General features: G+C 40.6%; 1 protein-coding gene across 1 annotated transcript in view; it reads right to left on the bottom strand.

Annotated features, from left to right (window-relative positions):
• ALK (ALK receptor tyrosine kinase) overlaps positions 1 to 19,933 on the bottom strand; it is a 303,252-nt gene that overhangs the window by 70,453 nt on the left and 212,866 nt on the right. The window contains exon 7 of the mRNA XM_059468016.1: positions 4,013 to 4,144. Within this exon, the coding sequence (XP_059323999.1) occupies positions 4,013 to 4,144 (132 nt within the window). The remainder of the gene's footprint in view (positions 1 to 4,012; positions 4,145 to 19,933) is intronic.

Here is a 19,933-nt window from a genome sequence, read left to right on the forward strand (position 1 = left end):
ATTCAATGAAGCAGAGTGAAAATTATCCTATAACCAAGTGATTTTGAGATTTATTTGAAAGATAAAGAGGACATTATTTCCTGTTCCAGCTAAAATTCATAAAATGGGGAAGTGCAACCTCAGGAGAGACTTGGGTAATCATTTTCTTCTGAACTAGATCAGAACTCCAGACCACAAGCTTGGAAACTCTTTATGGAAATAGAAAATATGGGTTCAAATTCACAGAAGAACCAGTCCTGGGTTAATTGTATCCTGAAGTTCTGGGTCTCTAGATAATAAATATACTACTGGCACCTCCATTTTTTAAAATGCTACCATTTTTAGAAATTATCCATTACTTGCCTAACATGCTTGGACTGACTAGCCAATATTTTCAAAGGATGAATCTTTTTTTCTGAATTTGTCACAGAAAGTAAAATAGTTTTGGATTAGTCAGAATTACATGCAGCCTTTTTCAGTAAAGTTTTAACTTTTGCTCTGACTTGCTGCCCTGCAGTGAAAGATTAACCAAAATCCCAGACACTGTTAATTAAAAAGAGAAGTACAAAACTGCTGAAAAAAAATTCACCCTTTCTGTAAAACAGAGCCCCAGCCATCTATGTTAGTAAATAATATGAGTTTTTGTGTGTCTGTCCTGTACCACAGAAAGTATATTATATGTGATTATTACAATAAGACAAAATTTGTTGGGGCTTTCCGCAGTAAGTTCTATCCATATGTTGAGTGATTTGGTAAACTACTTATAGAATTTGTTGCTTTGCATTAATAGATAAATTTGCTGAAGCTTAAGGCACAAGCTTTGAACTTTCACCAGATATGCTGAACTTTCCACTCAGTCAAATATGAGAAAACCCTAGAGCTGGTTCAGGACAGAAGATAAGGACTTCATTAACAGAAGCTGCAGCCTTGGAAATAAGAAACATCCTACCTGGAGGCAAGCAAGGGACACGATGATGAATGGGAAGAGCTCCCAGAGCCTCATATGGGGGACAACTGGTCCAAACAGCCACATGAAGGCTGGGGAATTCAGATTGTTTGAGTATAATCAACCAGGGACTTGCTCAAGGTTGCTCTTCAGAGGCATCCAGCTCCAGCTACTACACCATTAAAGAAAGTACATTAATAGAGGAATCTATCTTTCAATTTATGAATTCAGCAGAAACCTTGAGTCAAAGCCTGCCGTGGTGGCTGCCATGTGTAGTTTCTGCATCTGGAAAGGCAGGAATTTCCCAGCAGAGACACACCACCAGTGCTATCTGGAGTATTAATGTGTGTGCAGTGTATGCTCTGCAGAGTGACTTCTAGCATGGCCCTTCCATCAGGCTGGTGGATCTGTGTGTCTGATCCTGAGTGTGTCTGATCCTGAGCCAACACACACGTGCAGCTCAGCCCCTCATCCCTCATCTGCCTCTTTGAAGCTGTCTCTTACTCCTGCAAGGATATCTGATTATGACTCAAACACGCTTTTCTCTAGGGGTCATCCCTCTCTGCATTTACAATTTCTACACAGACTAATTGGTTGCAAAGCAGAACAAGCACCATGACGTTTCACTGGCCATTAATAAGTAAAGAGATGTTAGCAAACAGCAGGCTGTAGAGAGATCTTTTTCAGCTCAGACAGGAACAAAATTCAATCATTAGTAAAAAAAAAATTAAAATCATAATAAAACCAATCAGTTTTATTGTAAAGCCTGTAAAGCTGAAAGAATGTGAAAGGCAAAAAAACCCCAACACCTCCTTGAAGCTCAAAGATAGAAGCCTTTGATAATGGCATTTTTAAAACATCTCGCCTCAGTTTTGAGCATAGCTCATCTTTTTCTGACAGCTCTTTTGTCTAAGCAGAACCATTTGGGAAACCCTTTTCTCTGCTTGATAAATCTGAATCACTTTTTACCACACTTGTAAAAAGCTGATGAAAATATCCATGTTGCTCAGGAGTAAAATGACAACTAAAATGCTGAAAGATGACATATGTTTTGTGTTAGGCTGCCACTCGGATATATCTGACACCTCAAACATTAGATCACTTCTCTGTTTTGTGTAAGAAACCTTATGCCAACAATATTCAGCACTGTAAAGAAGCAAAAGCGGAAGGATCAGCCATAGAACTGAGCAGGCTTGTAGGTGGATAAGCAGGCATATCCCGGGCTCCTGCTCAGGCTAGCCATGCTTTTTTGTTCTTTGAGTGGAAGACAGTGCTTTCTGGACCTTTTGGCTGGAAGTAAGAACTCTCATTTCCAGTACCTATGGGTGAATGCAAGCCATGTGGTCTCCTCAAGCTGGGAGTGATGCTCTGCTAAACAGCTGGCTAAATATTTTCTGCTTTTCACATTTTCTCACAGACACTCTCAGTACATTCCTTTGCCAGCACAGCTGCAAGTGCCACGTTGCCTTGTGGAAACTGCTACAGATGAATGGAGGGAGAGAGACAACCAAACCAAGACCTGTGACAGATATGCCAGAGAGGCATTGGCTGCTTGGGCTCACCATGGGTAAAGGGGGGCAGCAAGGGGATATGTGAATATGAACAGCAGACCCACCACAAGTACACCCAGGGTGTGAAAATAACAGGCCAGCATGTTCCTCCAGGCCTGCCCCATCCCATGTGGTATTTAGTTTACATCCATGATCAGTACAACTCCTCCTTGTGACCTCTGCTCTTCTCCCTGGGATCACTCCCACAAAGCAGAGCCATTTATGGCACATGGGCACCAAATTGTGCCTGCGAATACAGTTGAGGGTAAATAATGTTTCTCTCCTTCCAATGGAACGAAAATGCATTTGACCTTTTTTAAATTATAGAGCAGAACACAACAGAAACGCCATTATAGGGTTTTAGAGTTCTATTTGAAATGTTTTAGATGGAAATAAGGTTTCAATATTACTAATATGAAGCATTATTGCTTCTAAGAAGCTGCAAGTCCACAGTGCTGACACTGTTCCTGTGAATTTAATGTCCACTGAGTGGGTCATTAAAGAATATAATTTCAAATTGTAACAATATCTAAAACGATGGAGAAGCTTGTAATTTCAAGCTTTTAACTAGTTTCCTAGATGATCCTAGGTCAAACCAATGTTCTTCACACCAATAAAGTCTGTAACTTTATTTCTTTATTAGCAGAAGTGAAATCTGCTAAAAGTTGTATATCTCTCATGTTAAGCTCTTGCTAGAAACAGCAAACATGTTTTTTACATAGCAAATCAACATAGTTCTATTGCAACAGCCCACAGGCTAGAACAGCTGTGGCATATGCACTTTGAACAATAAACTCTCAATATTTATTTTTCTTGATATATTTGCCCTGTAGACAACTATACAGCTGACAACCCACCACTCCTATTTGCAGGCTGGCAGATGGGAGGATGCTGGAGGTAGAATGTACAGAGGTATGGAAAAAGTGATAAGGCACCTTCAAGATGGTCAAAGGAAGGTCCTAAAGTATCTCACAGCACATTTTTGAAAATACTCAGGCACAGCAAGTTCTTAGAAAACCCAGGCTGCTATCTATCTTCTGCTGTGTCTTATTGGACTATTGACTCCTGAAGAGACGGTAGAAAACCAGAGGAATTACAAAGACACAGGAGTTGGTCAAAGACAAGCTACTGGCTCTACTCATTTTTCATCTTAGAAATTTTCTCCTTCCTCTCCCCCTCAGCCACATGCTGCACTACATTTTTATTAAAGGCTCTAACCAACTATACATTTCGTAATTCAGGGAGGCATCTAGCTATTCAGGCTATGCTTCCTTTGCAATTTTGATCAGGACACTGGGAGGGAGGAAGCACCAAGAGCATGTTAAGAAGCTGCTGCAGAACAGATGCAGGTGAGCCCAGAAATATCAAATGGTGCACTCCAGGCAGACATCCAGGAAAAGGCATCTGCTAGTGGGGATACAGGTCTTTTGATAGCACCAAATGAGTCTGTTAGTGCTGAAGTCTCAGAAATTAAAGTTCAAACCAATCAATGCTTCTGGAAAAGGATGGTGCAACCTGGGGGTTAGGATTTACTCACTGCACATATCTCCCTCATCTTCTCCCTCAGCACAGTCCTGGATGAAGTCACACGCCTGCCCCAGCCTGATCACTGTTCCATTCCAGCAGCTGAAGGAACCCTCCAGAGCCATTTTTGAGAGAGAGGCAGATCCTAGAGAAAAAGAAAAAAAAAACAACAAATTGTCTTCCTTTCAACTAGCAGGTCATAGCATAACATTGAAGGGATGAACACCTTGTGAAATCTTCTCAATTCAATACTTACTTGCTATTTTTTTTTGGACCTATTTAATCTTGTAAAATGTCAAATAGTCCACAAAATAGAGAATTTCAGTTCCCCAGGCCTTTCTGGTGCTATAATGTGGAAGGCAGCTTTGACCTCTAGAGGAGTTAAATCCTGCATCCTGCTCTGGTACTTATCAAGAACAACACAATACACATGATAGGTTTTTAATTGTGTGTGAATTTACTGCTGCACTGACAGTCCTGAAAGCTGATATCCTCTTTGTCTAGCTCAGGAGCAAACATGGCTAGAGGATTTAGAAAGAGCACAAACTTTCATCATGCTCTTTTGGCAGCATGCATTACCTTTGCTTTGGGTGTATTGTGTTGTCATATTCCCCTCAGGAGAGAAAACAGTTCAATCTCTACTTGTACTTTTCTTTCTTTTCTATGCCTGCTCCTGCTCCTGCACTCCCTTAAGCCCACAGCAGCCTATATCCACCAAGAGACAAAGTCACCAGCTCATTTTACCTGTGCTAAGCAGCAAAAGACACCCAGCAGTGTGCAAAGGAGACAGCTCTCATGAAATGAGGTCATCAAACATTACAATTAGAGGTCAATATCATCCACTCATAAATGATCCCAAGCAATTTTCTCTAAGGACCATCCTTTTCTGGAGGCACTTGATTCCCCTGACAGCTGAGAAGTCAGATATCAAGTAGCCTGACAGGTATAATTTTCCTTACTGTAGGAACTCTCTCATCCCAAGTCCTTTGAGATGATACTTGGGACAAAGCCTTTTTTATAATCTTTTATTTTTAAAGAGGTCCATGCTCTAGATCAGACACATGAAGGAGGCAGGAATTAATTCAGTTACATCTTGAAGTCAGTGTGTTTGGAGGAGTCTAAGCTTGAGAAATGCCAGAGTTCTTTCCACAGAAGTCTGAGTATGGGTACAGTTCACTGACACCTTCCTGAATGTGCCAAGACATGCTCCAGTCACTGCTGGAAGACAAGTCTGGCAGAACAAAGAGATCTGTGAATTCCCCACTGCAGCAATAACTGCCCTGTCTCATATTAAATGGATAAATGCTCCAGATTAAACCAAAGCCTCTGGGCAGAGTGAGCCATTGTTTGCCCAACTCATCCATGCTCACTCAACAGTGCAGCTACATCATGTTCTCTGGTTCTCTGGTACTACAGGGAGTTGGAAATCACTGGCGATTCAATTAGATATGCACTTGATACTTTTATTTATATTGCCTGCCAAAACTAAAAATTAATGAACCATGTAGGAAAACAACCACTATTTCTCTTCCAGCTTATTTTATGGTGCAAATAATTCAGGAGTGGGGGGAATACATGCCAAACTTTATTAATAAAGGACGATAGATCCTCAAAAGGGTGCTCTGTGTTATTGTCAGGCCGATTGTTTTCCCTTCCTTAGAGCAATTCTGGCTTGCCACATACAGGTTGTACAATGCCCTTGTATTCCAGTCTGGGTCAAGGCATGACTACAGAGGAGAAGCTTTGCAGGAAAAATAGCCCAAATAATGTGGAGCTGGCTGCTGACAATTTCTGTGGGCTCCTTGGTGAGGGTTTAAGGCAGAGAGATGGCATCTTCCTTGGCTTTGCTGAACTTCCTACAAAAAATACACCCTCAGAGACACTGCTAAGAGCCTTCCCTAGGTGAGCGCAAAGCCCTTCATGTGCCACAAGCCAGACACGTGGGGCTCAGGAAATGTGCAAGTGGGCACTACAAAGCTGTGAGAAGGGACCCTGGTAACTCAGGAGGTGATCCCTTCTCCTAGGGGCATGCAGTGAGCCTGAACAGCACTCGGTTGTTGGTAGAACCACCCAAAGAAAAGTTAGGAGAGCACTTCCATGAGTCAGCAACATCATGACACTCTTTAAAAGATCCTTAAGTTCTACTGAAATTCAGAAGTACTCTTGTCTCTCTGAATTAGTCCACAGATGGTTTTGAAGCCCATGTTTAGTACCAGCTTTCATGTCCCACTCAGTTTATCTGCAATCTTTTCAGCAATGTCCGTGTTTTACTTCAGCAGCTGCAGAGAGACACAGAGATTCAGAGGAATGGTAATTGTAGGCAATGGGGTTGTTCTGTTTACTCAATTAATTATAACTTTTTAAAGGCACTTACTTTTCCAAGCACACAACTGCATTAACACTAATTATAATGGAACCAAGCCATTCAAGAAAACCTACTTGTCTTCCCAGGTGTTTTTTGTTGCAGCCCAGGGGCACAAATCTCCCAAAGCCAACTGACTGTAGTATTTGAAATATGTCAGTTGCAACTGGGAATCAGGCAATTCCAGGAGCTATTCCTCCAAAACAAAGCAGCAGATTTACATGCTCATTCATCTCTTTGGAGACAGGGCTTGAATTAGCTCAGATTTGCATTAGACCAATATATACGTGCTCCTTGTATAGGTTAGAGAACACAAATAGCAAAGCTGCAGCCCGGGGAATGGCTGGGCTCTGTTACAGTGCATGATTTATTCCCATCTTGTTTGCTTGCTTACTGAGAGCACAAAGGCAAAATGAATTGGAGAAAGGAGATGATTAACTAGTAAAACAAATAGATAACCAAAAAAAGCCCAAATACAAATAATCCTTTTAATGGGCCACTTAATGCAGATGTTTGCATCCAAGCTCAAGGAAACTCAAATTTTAATTAAAATACTTTGCAAGAAAAACAGACATTTGATCTTTTCAGTTCCCAGACCCAATTACTCCTGGCAAAGTGAACCAGAATGACCTGGATTGTTGAAGTGGCCTCAACTCACACACAGAAGACGTGTTGGGAAAGGAAAATGAATGGTATCAAATAAGTATCAGAGTAAAATTTGTGGGAGACATCCTTTATATTTACAGCAGTGTTTATGTAGCCAGTGGCATCCATAAATTACAGCAGTAATTAAGCTGTACCACGGCTGGCTTGGAGGCTTATAAATCATTATTTAAACAGCAGCATTAAATAAATGGCATTTCAGGCTCTAAATTGAAAGTAGAAAAGTAGAAACAACTCCTTGGGGAACAAGAGCTGACTTTGTACCTCACAGGTCCTGCTTCTCAACACAGTCCAGCCCTGGCAGTGTGCAAATCCAGTACCAGAGCCTGGAGACAAATGACAGCCTGGGATCTTTCCTGCCCAGGCTTTTGGACTTGCTTTCCATTTCCTCTACCAGGATGGAAAGAGGAAAATCATGTGGCTTTGCTTATGCAGGATCAGCAACTCTCTGCTCGCACTGTGCGACCCAAGGGGACGTATTTCAATTCTCAACAGATTTTCTCTGACTTGGGTTTCCTCTTCTCTCCTTCCCTGTCCCTTGACCAGCAGAGGAATCACAGTGTGCTGGCAAGCTCTGGTGAGTCTGTCTCTGAGGAACCTGGCCAGAAAGATCCTGGTGTTTGATCATTGCAAAAGGGGAAACTTTGTCTTCCTGCCACCACACCTAGCCAGGTGGGATGGAGAAGAAATTCTTGCAGGCATCCACAAAAATATCTCTTATCTGGCAAACTGGCTATGCTCCTAATCATCATGCAGGGTTTAATGAAGCTGAACATAATTATACCTTCACATGCTACATTCAACTTCTTAGACCATAATTTTTAATTCTACCAAAAGCTTTTGGGACAAACACAGTCAGGTGAAGCACTCCTGCTGAGGACACATTAAAACAGAAGAGCTTAATACAACAGTACTTGGTTGCTGTTTAAAAATGGTCGTACTCTGCAAAAATTCCAAAGACCTGGGATAAATGTACAGCCTTGTCACATTTTACCAGCAAGCAGTTTCTCTCTGAGCTATCCTTAAGGAGTCCCATTGTACAGAGTTCAATTTATTTCTGTGGTTCTCAAGGCAAGACCCTATATGTCCACAATGTGAAAAATTTCCATTTTTAATTGCATATATGTAGCAAAAAATACCTACCCATGGAATTTCACCATGTTTATCTAACCCTGTGTTTACCTCTCAAAACAGAAAGTTTCCTACTATTTGATTACATCTCTTAAAAAATAGTTTCCAATGGGCTAGTGCTGCATCTTAGTACCTCCACTAAATGTGACTAAAAATCTGGGATTGTACAACCTTGTTGATGATGTGTATCTGTCACAAGTATTTGTCATTAACTTCTCAATTTCTCCTGCCCCTCCTTTGGCTTGAGTTCAAAGCTTTGACTCAGATATTTACAAAAAACATTACTTGGCAGATTGAAAGGTTTTGTGAAAACAGAAGAGCTGCTGTCTAGCTAAAAAAGGATAGTGAGAATTTGGGGGAGTTTCTGATTATTGATTTTTCCATGACTTGCCATTTCTAATGGCTACATACTTCCTCACTCTTTATCTCCTGTTCTCCAGCAGCACAGACATTCAAAGGCTGCTGGCTCCCTTTGTGCTGAGGATAGCCATATTCCAGGACAAAGTAAATTTGCTATTGATACAAGTCACTAATGCCCATGCTTTCACCATTAGAGAAGTTGGAAGCTATGAAATAAAGGAGGAAAGAAAGTGAGAGAAGTGAAAGGTAAGTTCATGTCTGAGGGGAGCAAAGCCATCCTTGGCAAATGGCCATTGAACTCCACATGATACAGGGCAGATCACATAAATCACAACTTTCACAGCGAGCTACACTGCTCTCATTTTCCAGCCACCCACCCCAGGACACCTGTATCCAGATCAGCAAGGAACCCGAGTAGCTGCAGCCGCAAATGACACCAGTGAGAGACATACTTGGAAAACACATTGTCCTCAAAAATGCTTTGGAAAAAAAGACTAGATTCCATGTTTCTCACACCAGGAAGTCAAAGTTGGTCAATACTTCATAATTCCTGTCTTTAATATTTGCAACAACATTGTTACTGTTACTATCATTGCCTAAGGATGCACTTGTAGGAGGAAATATTCTCTTTTTTATTAGACTGCCTGCTACAGGCAGAAAAAACAGCCTGTGTTTGTAAATGCCTGAAAGCTCACCCATTTTTCCAGTTACATAAACTGCCTTTAATCTTCTTACTTCACTTCCTAAACATAAATGGGAATAAACTCATCACAAGAGCTCTGTGATGTTCATTTCATTAACGTTTGTAAGGAACTGAGATGCTATGATAACAGGCATAAAAAAACCTGTAAGGAAATTATTTACTCTGTCTTCACAGTGCAGCTTGAATAATTTACAGTATAAAATGAACACACCTTTGATGAAGGCAGGACAGAGGGCAGCAAATAAATTCCCATTGAGAGAGCACCCCCTGCCCTGCAGACTAAGGGGGCAGCATTCCCACAGTGAGCTACTACAAGAAGAGAAAATGAAGAGACAGAATTTTCATCTCAAAGACATTGTCAACATTTCAAAATGTGTCTAACCAGAAAATAAAAATACGCAAAGTTTTCACAGAGCAAAAAATTCAAATCAATTTTAGGTTAGAAAACTGACTTTAGGGGTTTCAATGCATGAGTAATGCTGTCATAAACCCCAGAAATTTGAAAACACTTGAATTAAGACAAAAATAAAATGTTGGACAGGAAACTCAAGAGGGAACTTACTGGTTTGGAACACCAGTGGTTTGGAACTTACTGGCTTGGAACACTCATGCCAATAATTCATCCAGCTCAGTTCCAATGTGCTTTCCCTCTCTGCTGCCTCAAAGTAGGGGTGCTGTGTTTAGTACACAAATTTCAAACATCTGCTCCTTCAGCACTGCCTAATGCCAGCAGGATTGCTTACACAGAAGAGAGCTCTCAGCACACCTGAGGAGCTGGCACTTGCTCACTGCCACATTTTCAGCAGCAAGAACTCTCTCCAGAGTTGTGCAGCATTCAGACTATCCAGGCCTTCTGTGTTCTCTCAGAAATGTTTTCGACCAGGTCTAGTTGCTTTTCCTACCTTTTGACTGAATGACTTTCCAACAATAGTGTTGATGTGATGCATTTTCCCTGAATTTACAAAGAAAAATAGCTTCCTTTAAAAACTATAATGAAATAAGAATGTGGTAAGAGAAAGTTAGATGGATTTCACACTCTCTCAATTTTCAATTAGGAAAGTTGGCTGAGGGTCTTCACCAAAATTGCTAAGTGCAGTAAATTACAAGATAATGTTTTCCCCCCTAGAACTAAATCCTGCACAAAATATAGCTGCTTCTTTTGGCTTTTTTTTGCTAGGGCTCTGGTAACATACATATTTTTCTGGTGTTTTGTTACCAGCCAATAAGCAGCTCCAACTGCACATCCAAAAATTAATAGTAAACAAGTAAACAGCATCAGTGAACTTCATAATGAAAGTGTGATTTCCATCCTACAGTGATACCTACATATTCTGTGGCATCTACTGAATTGAAAAGGGCCAAAAGAGACAGAGAATACATATTGTATGATATACTGTGCATACACAGTCATTGGACCTTTTTAAATTTCATCAAACACAGTAGATCTTTAAGGCTTTCATCCATAAATATGAGCATTCTGACTTAGAATAATCCAGTGGGATAGAGTAATTTTATTAAAATCCCAAATCTCATTTCTTTTGGTTGCTTCTCCTTGCCCTTGTTTCACTATCAGGCTGCATTTGCTGTTTGTTTATCTTTTCTCTCAGATACAATTGCATCTTTCTAGGTACTGCTGCATTTTTGTGAGATTAAAAAAACACCAACAAAAAACTTCTCCCCTAGGTTTCATGTTTCTCCTAAAACAAGTGAATACCATATATTTGTAACAGTAAGCAGCTGGTTAAAAGAAAAAACAAACAAACAAAAATCCCCACAAAAACAAAACCACTTTTCTGTGATCTCCTGTGGATTTTTCAAAATTCATACCTTGTAGAGGGAAAATAAAAAGGTGTAATATCTATTATTAGCCTCTGCTATTCCCATCAGACTTTACTGGGCCTGAATAGGCTTAGAGAACAGCTCTTACCAGGGAACAATCTTTTCCACGGGAAACACCAGCAGACTGATTGCTGGCTCACTGAAAGTTGAATGCTGACAAAACCATGAGGTGGTAAAGATCTCTAAGCTTATTTACAGACAACAGGAGCAGATTTAGCACAGGTCCTACCTCAGCATCAAACATGGAAATGAATGTGAAATAAAACAAGGCTGCTGGAGAAAAGACATGAAAATTGTCCTTCCAAACCTCATGTGTGCCTCTTGGGGAAACTGTAAGAGTTGATTAGATAGGAAATACATGTAATTTTCCACCTTTTGCTTCTTAGGAGGCTTAGTTCAAATCCATTTTCAATTATTAAAGTAAGTAAGTGTTATCTTTGCCTCTTCCAGTTCTGCAGTTCCAAGCACAACCAACACTTTACACAGCTGATTTTTTTTCAATTCTTGGTTCTTAAAAGCAGCCCAGCAAGACGACCTCAAACATCAATAACATTTTAAAGATGATCAAACTGAGGTACTTGTCAACCAATTTCAATCACCTAAATGAGCCTGTAAATTGCCCAAACCACACAATGTCTCTGACTCCTGCTGCTTCCTGTACCATTTGGACTGAAGATGCCCGGATTCAAGGAAAAAGAAGAGACTGAAGAATATTTTCATAGTTCATCAAGAGCTGATTCCACACAGGTAAGATATAACCTCTCCCTCAGCCCTGCAATAGCAGCATCTCAGCAAGCTCTCCTTTAGCATTGCCAATCCAGTTTACAGGAGAGGTATATTGATATGCCTGGTCATGAAAAACACAAAATAAGGTATGAGACTTAACTGTATTCAAACAGTTAAGCATTTTAGGTAGGAATGAGATTTTTCATTCCTAAAATGCAGTTCTCTTTCTGTAAGTGTTTTAAGTAGTCTCTCTGCTTTAGCTGTCAGCAGCATTAAGGTTTTTGGCCTTAGTACAGATGGGTTGCTGGGGGTGGCAGGTGGAATATCACAAATCAGCACAGCCCTGAGCATGCACATGGGGTCCCTCAGCAGAGGGCAGGGGCTCATCCCCACACCACAGCCAATCCCTCACTGTGCAAAGCAGTGGCCCCACAGTGGAAGAGCAATTGTTGCTCCAGGTACGAGCAGAAGCTTGCTTGGAGAAGTAAGTTTCCTGCTGTGCCCCTTTCCACTGTGCCAACTTCTGCAGTTGTGGGAAAGCAACAAGTTGTCATCAAGCAGCTGATTTCCACTCTGTTTGAAAAGTGAGCAACAATACCTCAAACCCACAAAGAATGGGCAAAATGAAATTGCACCTGAACTCTTGCTGTGAGGGAGAGCAGTGGCTGCACACAACAGGTTCCCCACAGGGAGGGACTCCATGGGCACGGATGCTCCCAGCTTTTAGTTCTGGGGAGGGAGAAGGAAATTCTTGGTGTCCCCCCATCTCCACACATGGCTGAACACCAGCAAGTCATGGGTGCAGTGAGTCAGAGGTGACTCTTCCAGCTGGATGCACCAACATCTCCATGCTCTGAAGCCAGTCCAGAGGGACACAGGGACAGCACAGCCCTGTGTGCTTGTGTCCCAGGCTGTGCTCCAAGGCCCTGCTACGCTTCAATGGCATTATCCCAGGAGCAAAGCTGCTGAAGGTCAGTGGCCCACAACATCAAAAAAGCCTGGAGAAGACTCCTGCCTAGAGTCCACATCTCTGCCTGAGGACCTCTATTCGTCTTTGAATGCGCATGAAACTTAGGAAAATTGGGAACACTTACTGAAAACAAAGAGGTGTCAGTGAATAACAAAGTGAGTAGCTCTGTGTAAGCCAAAGTACATACTGAAGATATCAGGGGAAAATGGAAAAAGTGGTAACACTACAATTCCAACTCTACCACCCTGGTTTCAGGCAGACTCTCTACTCTCTTGTGCCATGCTGACAAACTCTTTGATTAATGCTTTCCACATGAGATCACTTTCCAAAAGTATAAGGAGATGCAGAGAGGATTGCAAGAGTTGACCAATATCAGTACAGAGAATAACCATGCCCCGAGGTTGATGTGCCTGTGGGCTGCCAGCAGCAGTAGAGCAGTTAGACTAAAAATGGAGTAGTTACATAATATTAAAATGGTTCTTGAACTTATTTTAAATGCAGTGATAGGAATTTTAACAAACTGTTGCTATGAGTAAAGACAGATCAAGGAGACAGACCATGACTTCTCCCTCTCTCTCTGACTCTAGGTTTTCTCTGAAACCTTTACCCTTCAATGAATAAATTGTGCAATCAACTCTCAGGAGATTTCATACAATTACTTCAAGCATTTTCTTAGCAGCTCTCATCTTTAAATTTGCTACCATAAAGTGTATGTCTACCCAAAACATCCCTTTATATCCTCTTTGTCAATAAACTTTCTGTTTAGTGCAAGCTCCCCTTCAAGATTTTTCCAACCCATTTTCCCCCCATTTTGCTCACTTATTCAGTTGGCCATTAATTAATCACTTAATTACTGTCAGCAGTAGTATTAAATTCTCACAAACTTGCTACTGCTGTTATTATGTAAAATGCTCCTCCCAGCTGGGTAGGTTTCAGCAAACCATAACACCTTGTTGACTTTAGATAAATCTATTTATAAAATGCAAATGTATCTCTTCCTGGCAGGCAAATCCTTTACAACTGTTCAACAATTCATTATACAAAATAAAGAATTAGGAAGAAACACAGCTCTTCATCAAGAGCAAACAAACATTCTGGTAAAAAAACAAATTACAAAAAGAGAATATGAAATGGTAGCCCCACAGCAAAGTAAATGGGGTTATTCTGGTCTTGTGGCAGGCAGGGGTAGTAGAATACCCTCAAATACCCAGCCACACATGCACAGAATTCCAAATGACTGGCAATCAAAAAATAATTAGGTGTACCAGGAATTAAAAAAAGAGAAATATAAACCAATTTGCCAGCTACAAGAAGCAATGAAATTATGTGTACACTCCACCAAACACCTACAGGATCATGGTGCTGTTTCAAAGAAGGTATTGGCAAAAAACACCACCAGTTTAGGACAGGGTTACAGTAAACAGGCTGTATTGGACAGGACTCACTTGACAGTACAAAGTGCACAAATGCACTAAATAATCAAAAAAGAACCACCAAACTTTCTTTTGGCCATAAAATAGACTAGGGGAAACCTCAAAGCTACTTTGCATGTGTCTACATTTGATCTTGAAGTATCAATTTAATAATAGCCCAAGGAATCATTGACATAAATTTTTGTACACATTTCATTAGGAATTCTCTCTGGCAGGGGCTGTCTAGACAAGGGCAAGCCATCTTAGGGGACAGACACTCCTCCTGTTTCCTACTCTGCCCCACTGGTCACTGTATTTGCACTTCCATTCACCTTAAGCTGCCCATGGTGCTATAGTAAAGTTATACTGGGTGCAAAGGTTTTATATGTCCACTATATATTTTTCACAAAGAGAATAGTTAAAATACCTGACTTCCAGCTCTCCCAGGGCTTTAACTTAATGGGATGTGGATGCAGTTCACCACCATAAAGAATGTCACTGGCTTACAGCACTGCAGTATCTCAAAGCCAGGAAGGCAACCCGTAGGACACAGGGAATCTTCATACAGAAAATTTACTGAAATACCAGCAACAAAATGGACTGCCCCACTCCTTCCCCCAGGAAAAATGCCTTGCCTCCTTTTCCAGGATCTCTTGAGAGACAGCAGCAGGACTCTTGTGCAGCTGCACTTAGAGCAAAGGCTCTCAGCTCCGCTTGGACCATGCCCTTCCTTCCCATCCCACAGGTCATTACTGCTGCTTTTTAGTGAGCAATATAATTTTAAACAGTCTGTCAATGAGGTATCACAAAGATGATGAAAGTGCCTTGCCCTAGCATCTAATGTGGATAAAATCAATGGTCCAAGGTCCCATGGGTGGTGACAGGGTCAGAAAGCTCAGAGGCCTCTGGGCTCACAGCAGCAGCAGCTGCACTCTCTGTTCAGCAGAGCAGGAGGGCAGCTCAGGGAACTGAGACCTGGCAAACACAGGCTGGCAAATCCAAGTTATCAGTCATCCTGGGTATGCTTGGAAATAAAAAGCCTGGCATCCTTTCCCCAGTACTCAGTGAAATGAAGAAAGAATTAAATAATCAAGAACTGAGCACAAAACAGCTCCAACACAGCAGTCCAGCACCTTTCTTGGGGTCCTCAAAACCAGACTCCCTCTGTGTGTGCAGGGGCCTTGCACTGCTAGCAAATGACCTCCAGAAATGCTGCCTATCCAGTCAGGAATCTGATGGTCAGGATTTCCAAAATGGCTCTTGTGACCTTGGATGAGCCTCTTTGCTTGACAAAGATCTTGGATAAGTCTCTTTTTGCTGTGACAGAAAAAAACCCTAAAAAACCATTTTGTGGGGAATATATGGCATTGCTACTTTTTAGAATAGCATAATTTTTTTCACAGAAAAAAAAAATCTCATTTTTAAGAGCTATCTAAAATGAAAATGTCTCCTGTAGAGGAAAATGTTTGCTCAGCAGTACTTCAAAAGATTATATTTGACCTGAAATAAAACATTGGTTAGCTTCAGGAAACTTGCTATTGTTCAAAATTTTTTCAGTTCATATATTTCATGCTTTCTTTATGCCTTTTAACATATTTTCCAAAAAAAAAAGTGTTTTGCACTTGGAATAGCTTTGTCCCACCAGGTTGCTTTTTTAACGAGATAGAATAAAAACAAGCTTGAATAGATGTATATAATAAAAATAATAGAATATATAGATTAGAAAATTGTAATATATATGTATTAGAAAGTTATATATATATATTATAGAATATATTTATTATAAAAACAACATATATATAAATAAACATGCTGCTCACCCCATGTAAGACCATGGATGCTCTCAAGTAGAAGGTGTGTCACCAAATGCTGGTCACGAGCACAGGGGGACAGAATCACTGGAGCCACTGCCATATGCTAGTGCAGCATGTCTGAAAGAGCTCTGGGTCACTTCAGCTCTGTCCTGTCCCCTGAAATTTCCTCACTCAGAGCACCAAAGACCCAACTTTTTACCATATTGGGGCTGACAACGCTCTCTCCATTTGGCACACATCAAGCCATGGAAATGTCAGCAAAACTCAGCTTTGGCTGAGGGAACCTCAGATGTGGAAAGCAGCACAAAACCAGCCATGAGGCCTGAACATTCTCACATGGGCACTGGAGAGTTATTACACTGCTATTTCCATCTCAGTGAGGAACAGCGTGGAAAACAGTTAAAGTAAACTCAACATTAAAAATTTCACTGACAATTAAGATGACAGATTAAACTGATCTACATGCAATCTGCAAACTGATCTGGCATTCACTGATTAATGCAGTAAATTAGATACTAACATCTCTCATGCAATGTTATAAATCACTACTTTCACTCAGCAATGCATATTTGGTGTCAAACAATTTTTGATGCTGGCTAAGTTATTATATTTTCTGTAGATGAAGCACTGAATATCTGTTACAGTTTTAGGATGAGATGATGAAAAGACACTTCCAATTTCTGATCAAAGTTACTTGATACTGCTCAGATTTCCAAAATCCAAGCGGAAATTGCTTTTCATTGTGGTGGAAAACAGCAAAATAAACCTAACAGCACCAAGTCTGGACCAAAATATCTTTTACGTGGATGCACACACTTGAAGGTAGAGAGATGCTGCTTTACAAACACAATGTATTTCTCAAAAATGATACTTTGATGAAACACCCATCTCTGAGTCTTACAGACTTGGTAAAATACAGAGCTCCTTGAAGAAATTGCAGCAAGAATTGCCCCAGAGGATGTGAGTATTTGGCCCAAACACTGCAAACAAGGCAGAGTCTGTCTCTTGTGCTTTTCTCTGGGTGTTGCTCCCGTGAGTCAACAGACCCCCAAGTACTTTCAGCTGCACTGTCACAAATTCACAAGGTGAGAGCATCCAAAGCTCCTGGCAGTGCAAGGCTCCAGCCTTAGCAACACCACTTCAGCTCACAGCTGTCAGCACTAATGAGTTAAAGCAGACTGTGGTGAGATCCTGGAGTTATTTGTAGCTGTGGAACAGGTGAGTCCCTCTGGTTTGCAGGTAGGCATCCTTCCCCAGCTGCATTGGCAGGAGACGTTATTGCCTCCATCTGTTCACCACTGCTTTCCCTCCTGATCCGCTGATCAGGCAGCATGTGCAACTACTCCCTAATTTATTTCAGGCAAAGTCAGACAGGTGACACCAGTACAGCGATTCTTACCTACCCAAGGATTTTTTGTGACCCTCTCTCATTTCCAAGTGACAGCTGCTCTCTGGTCTGTGTTGAAGCATCTCTCAGACTCATGTGACCTGCTGAAAGGCTGTTCTCTATCCTCTTTTCAAAACCATCATTCTAATATGAGAGATAATTCTGATACAAGATAATGTTCTTACTAGCCCATGCAAAGCACTCTGTGCAAGAGGGAGTATTTCCCTTCCGTTTCCTTTTTTCAGAGGGCATAGTGTGGAACGTCAGGCTGCTAACTCCCTTTACCTTTGCAGCTTTGGGAAAACTCAAACACAGCCTGGTCTTTATCTGAAATATTCAGATCAAGTCTGCTTCTAAACCAAGGGGATTGGGAAAAAAGAAACTGCAAGTATGGTCAAACTCTAAAGGAAATTGTCTCTCAATTTAAAACTGCACAAGAGGGACCTCTCTTTAAATCAAAGATGGAAATAAAAGGATTAGGTTATGTACAGGAAATTATTAAAGCTATTTTTTTAAAATAGTATTAAAACAGAATGGTCATGAAACAAAGCCCCAAAGAACATCACACCTGGTACAATTTTCTCTTCAGTAAAAAGCTGAAGATAATTTAAATTTTTCTGGTAAAGAAGAAACATTGATTACATTAATATAGTGGAACAGAAATTCCCCGACATGCATCTTAACAGTGCATCATGCCTAAGAATTCCTGTCAGTTGAAATTTAGTCTAGAACTCAATGATCACCAGGAACTGGGTCTGAAATTACTTACTCCTGAATGTAACAAGATATCCTTTCAGAAGCAGGCTGAATTAAGGTTCAAGACAAATGCTGCATATAATATAGATCTTAACCTCATTTAGAAGCAATGTTGTTTAAGGCTGTATTAAGGGATTGAGTTACTGCTTCTGCTTAAACAGAAGTGACAGAGTCATTCACAAGGGTAATAAAAATAAACAAGATAATGCAATAGAAGGAATTGCACCTCCTGGTAAGGAAGTAAGTGAAAAATTAATGTGGATCTTCTATTACCACTCTTTGGGAAGCAGCATGGGATCCAATCTCCAATTGCAACTCAATTTAAGTAGATTTTCAAAAAGCCTGATTTGGGGTCTCAAATATGATCTACAGGACTCCATTAGAAGGTTCTGGGTTGCAGCTCTGCTGCTCCCAACATCCACTTCACTCTTCACAAACCACTTCTGTATCTGAATGTTCTTCCCTGAATGTGAAAGAAAGAACTGTTTGTGGTTTTTTTAGAAATATGTCTTTTTTTGTAGACCCATTAATAAAATATCTAGAGAGGCTGAAAAACATGGAGCTGAATTCACACAGGTTTCCCAGTGCAGAGAAGATTCTAGGTCTGACTGGAAGCACCCAGTAAAAGCTGCATGAAGGAAGCCTGTTTTGGCAATGCTGATTTTGTAAAGTATGCCTGGATAGCAACATTAATCTTGCACTCAACAGTCATTTAATTTCTTTCAGGGTTTATTCTAACAGACTCTGAATAAACTCCTGCAAAATAATTACTTTAAAATGATTGATCTGACGTGGTAACCAGTGAGTCTTGAGAATGTTCAATAGAGAATCTGTTTGTTAAAGATTCCTTGCCTGACCCTATTCATTCACAAGTGAGAAATTGGTGGGCAGACCTTCTAGATTACAGGTATTAAAGCACCCACTGGCTTTAAAAGGATAGTGCTGTTAGAAATCCCAGACAGCAATTCTTCAACCAAAGCATTGTCCCCTTTCTGACACTCTGATGATGCGATGATGTTAAAGGTGGAATGAATTGCCCTCTGAAGTGCCTCTTTTTCTCTCTGTTGACTACAGAGGGACCCTAGAGACCAGCTCTGACATGATGCCTAACTTTCAGATAGCTGAAGTCACAAAAGATGAATACCATCTTGTCTAACTTCATACAACAAAGCACCTGAATGTCTGAACTAAATCTTGCCTAGGGAGATTGAATCTTGTGATATTGTGAATTAGATGACTGGTTTATTATACAGATTTTATTCCCTGACAGTTCAGTTGAGGTCTAGACTGAGAACTGCAAACTGAATTAGCTTTGCAAGTTGAGTTTAGGGGAATTTTTTTTTTCTTCCATCTACTGAAAATATTTTCTGGCCTTTGTTAAAACACTGAAAAAAGCAAGCAGCATCAGCAGAATGTTGAGGTGCTAAAAGAAAGGTCATCTATATGCTATTAAGATAAAGAAATAGGGAGAAAGGGACAAATGCATTGCTTGACTCTGTAAACTGGAAAAGAAACTTTCTTCATGTCATCTGAGATTACTGTTTTGAGTAAGATGAATAAATGGAAACCATAATAAACTTCTCTGCAGTGTTTATAGACCAGTATCATGGTGGGCTTGCACTGTAGGAAGAGTTATTTTGCATGACTGATTAACATTTGGTGGCATCTGCCTCATCATGACACTTTAGGTTAGTTTAAGCAATTACCTTAATTGTCCAGGAAAGAAAGGCACCATTTACTTGAAAATCAAAAAAAGTCATAGGAACCAGGGAGAATTGTTCTGGGAAAGACAACTGTAATGCATTACTGCT

This window comes from Ammospiza nelsoni, chromosome 3 (genome assembly GCF_027579445.1).
Source record: "Ammospiza nelsoni isolate bAmmNel1 chromosome 3, bAmmNel1.pri, whole genome shotgun sequence".
In the NCBI taxonomy this organism is placed as follows: Eukaryota; Metazoa; Chordata; class Aves; order Passeriformes; family Passerellidae; genus Ammospiza; species Ammospiza nelsoni.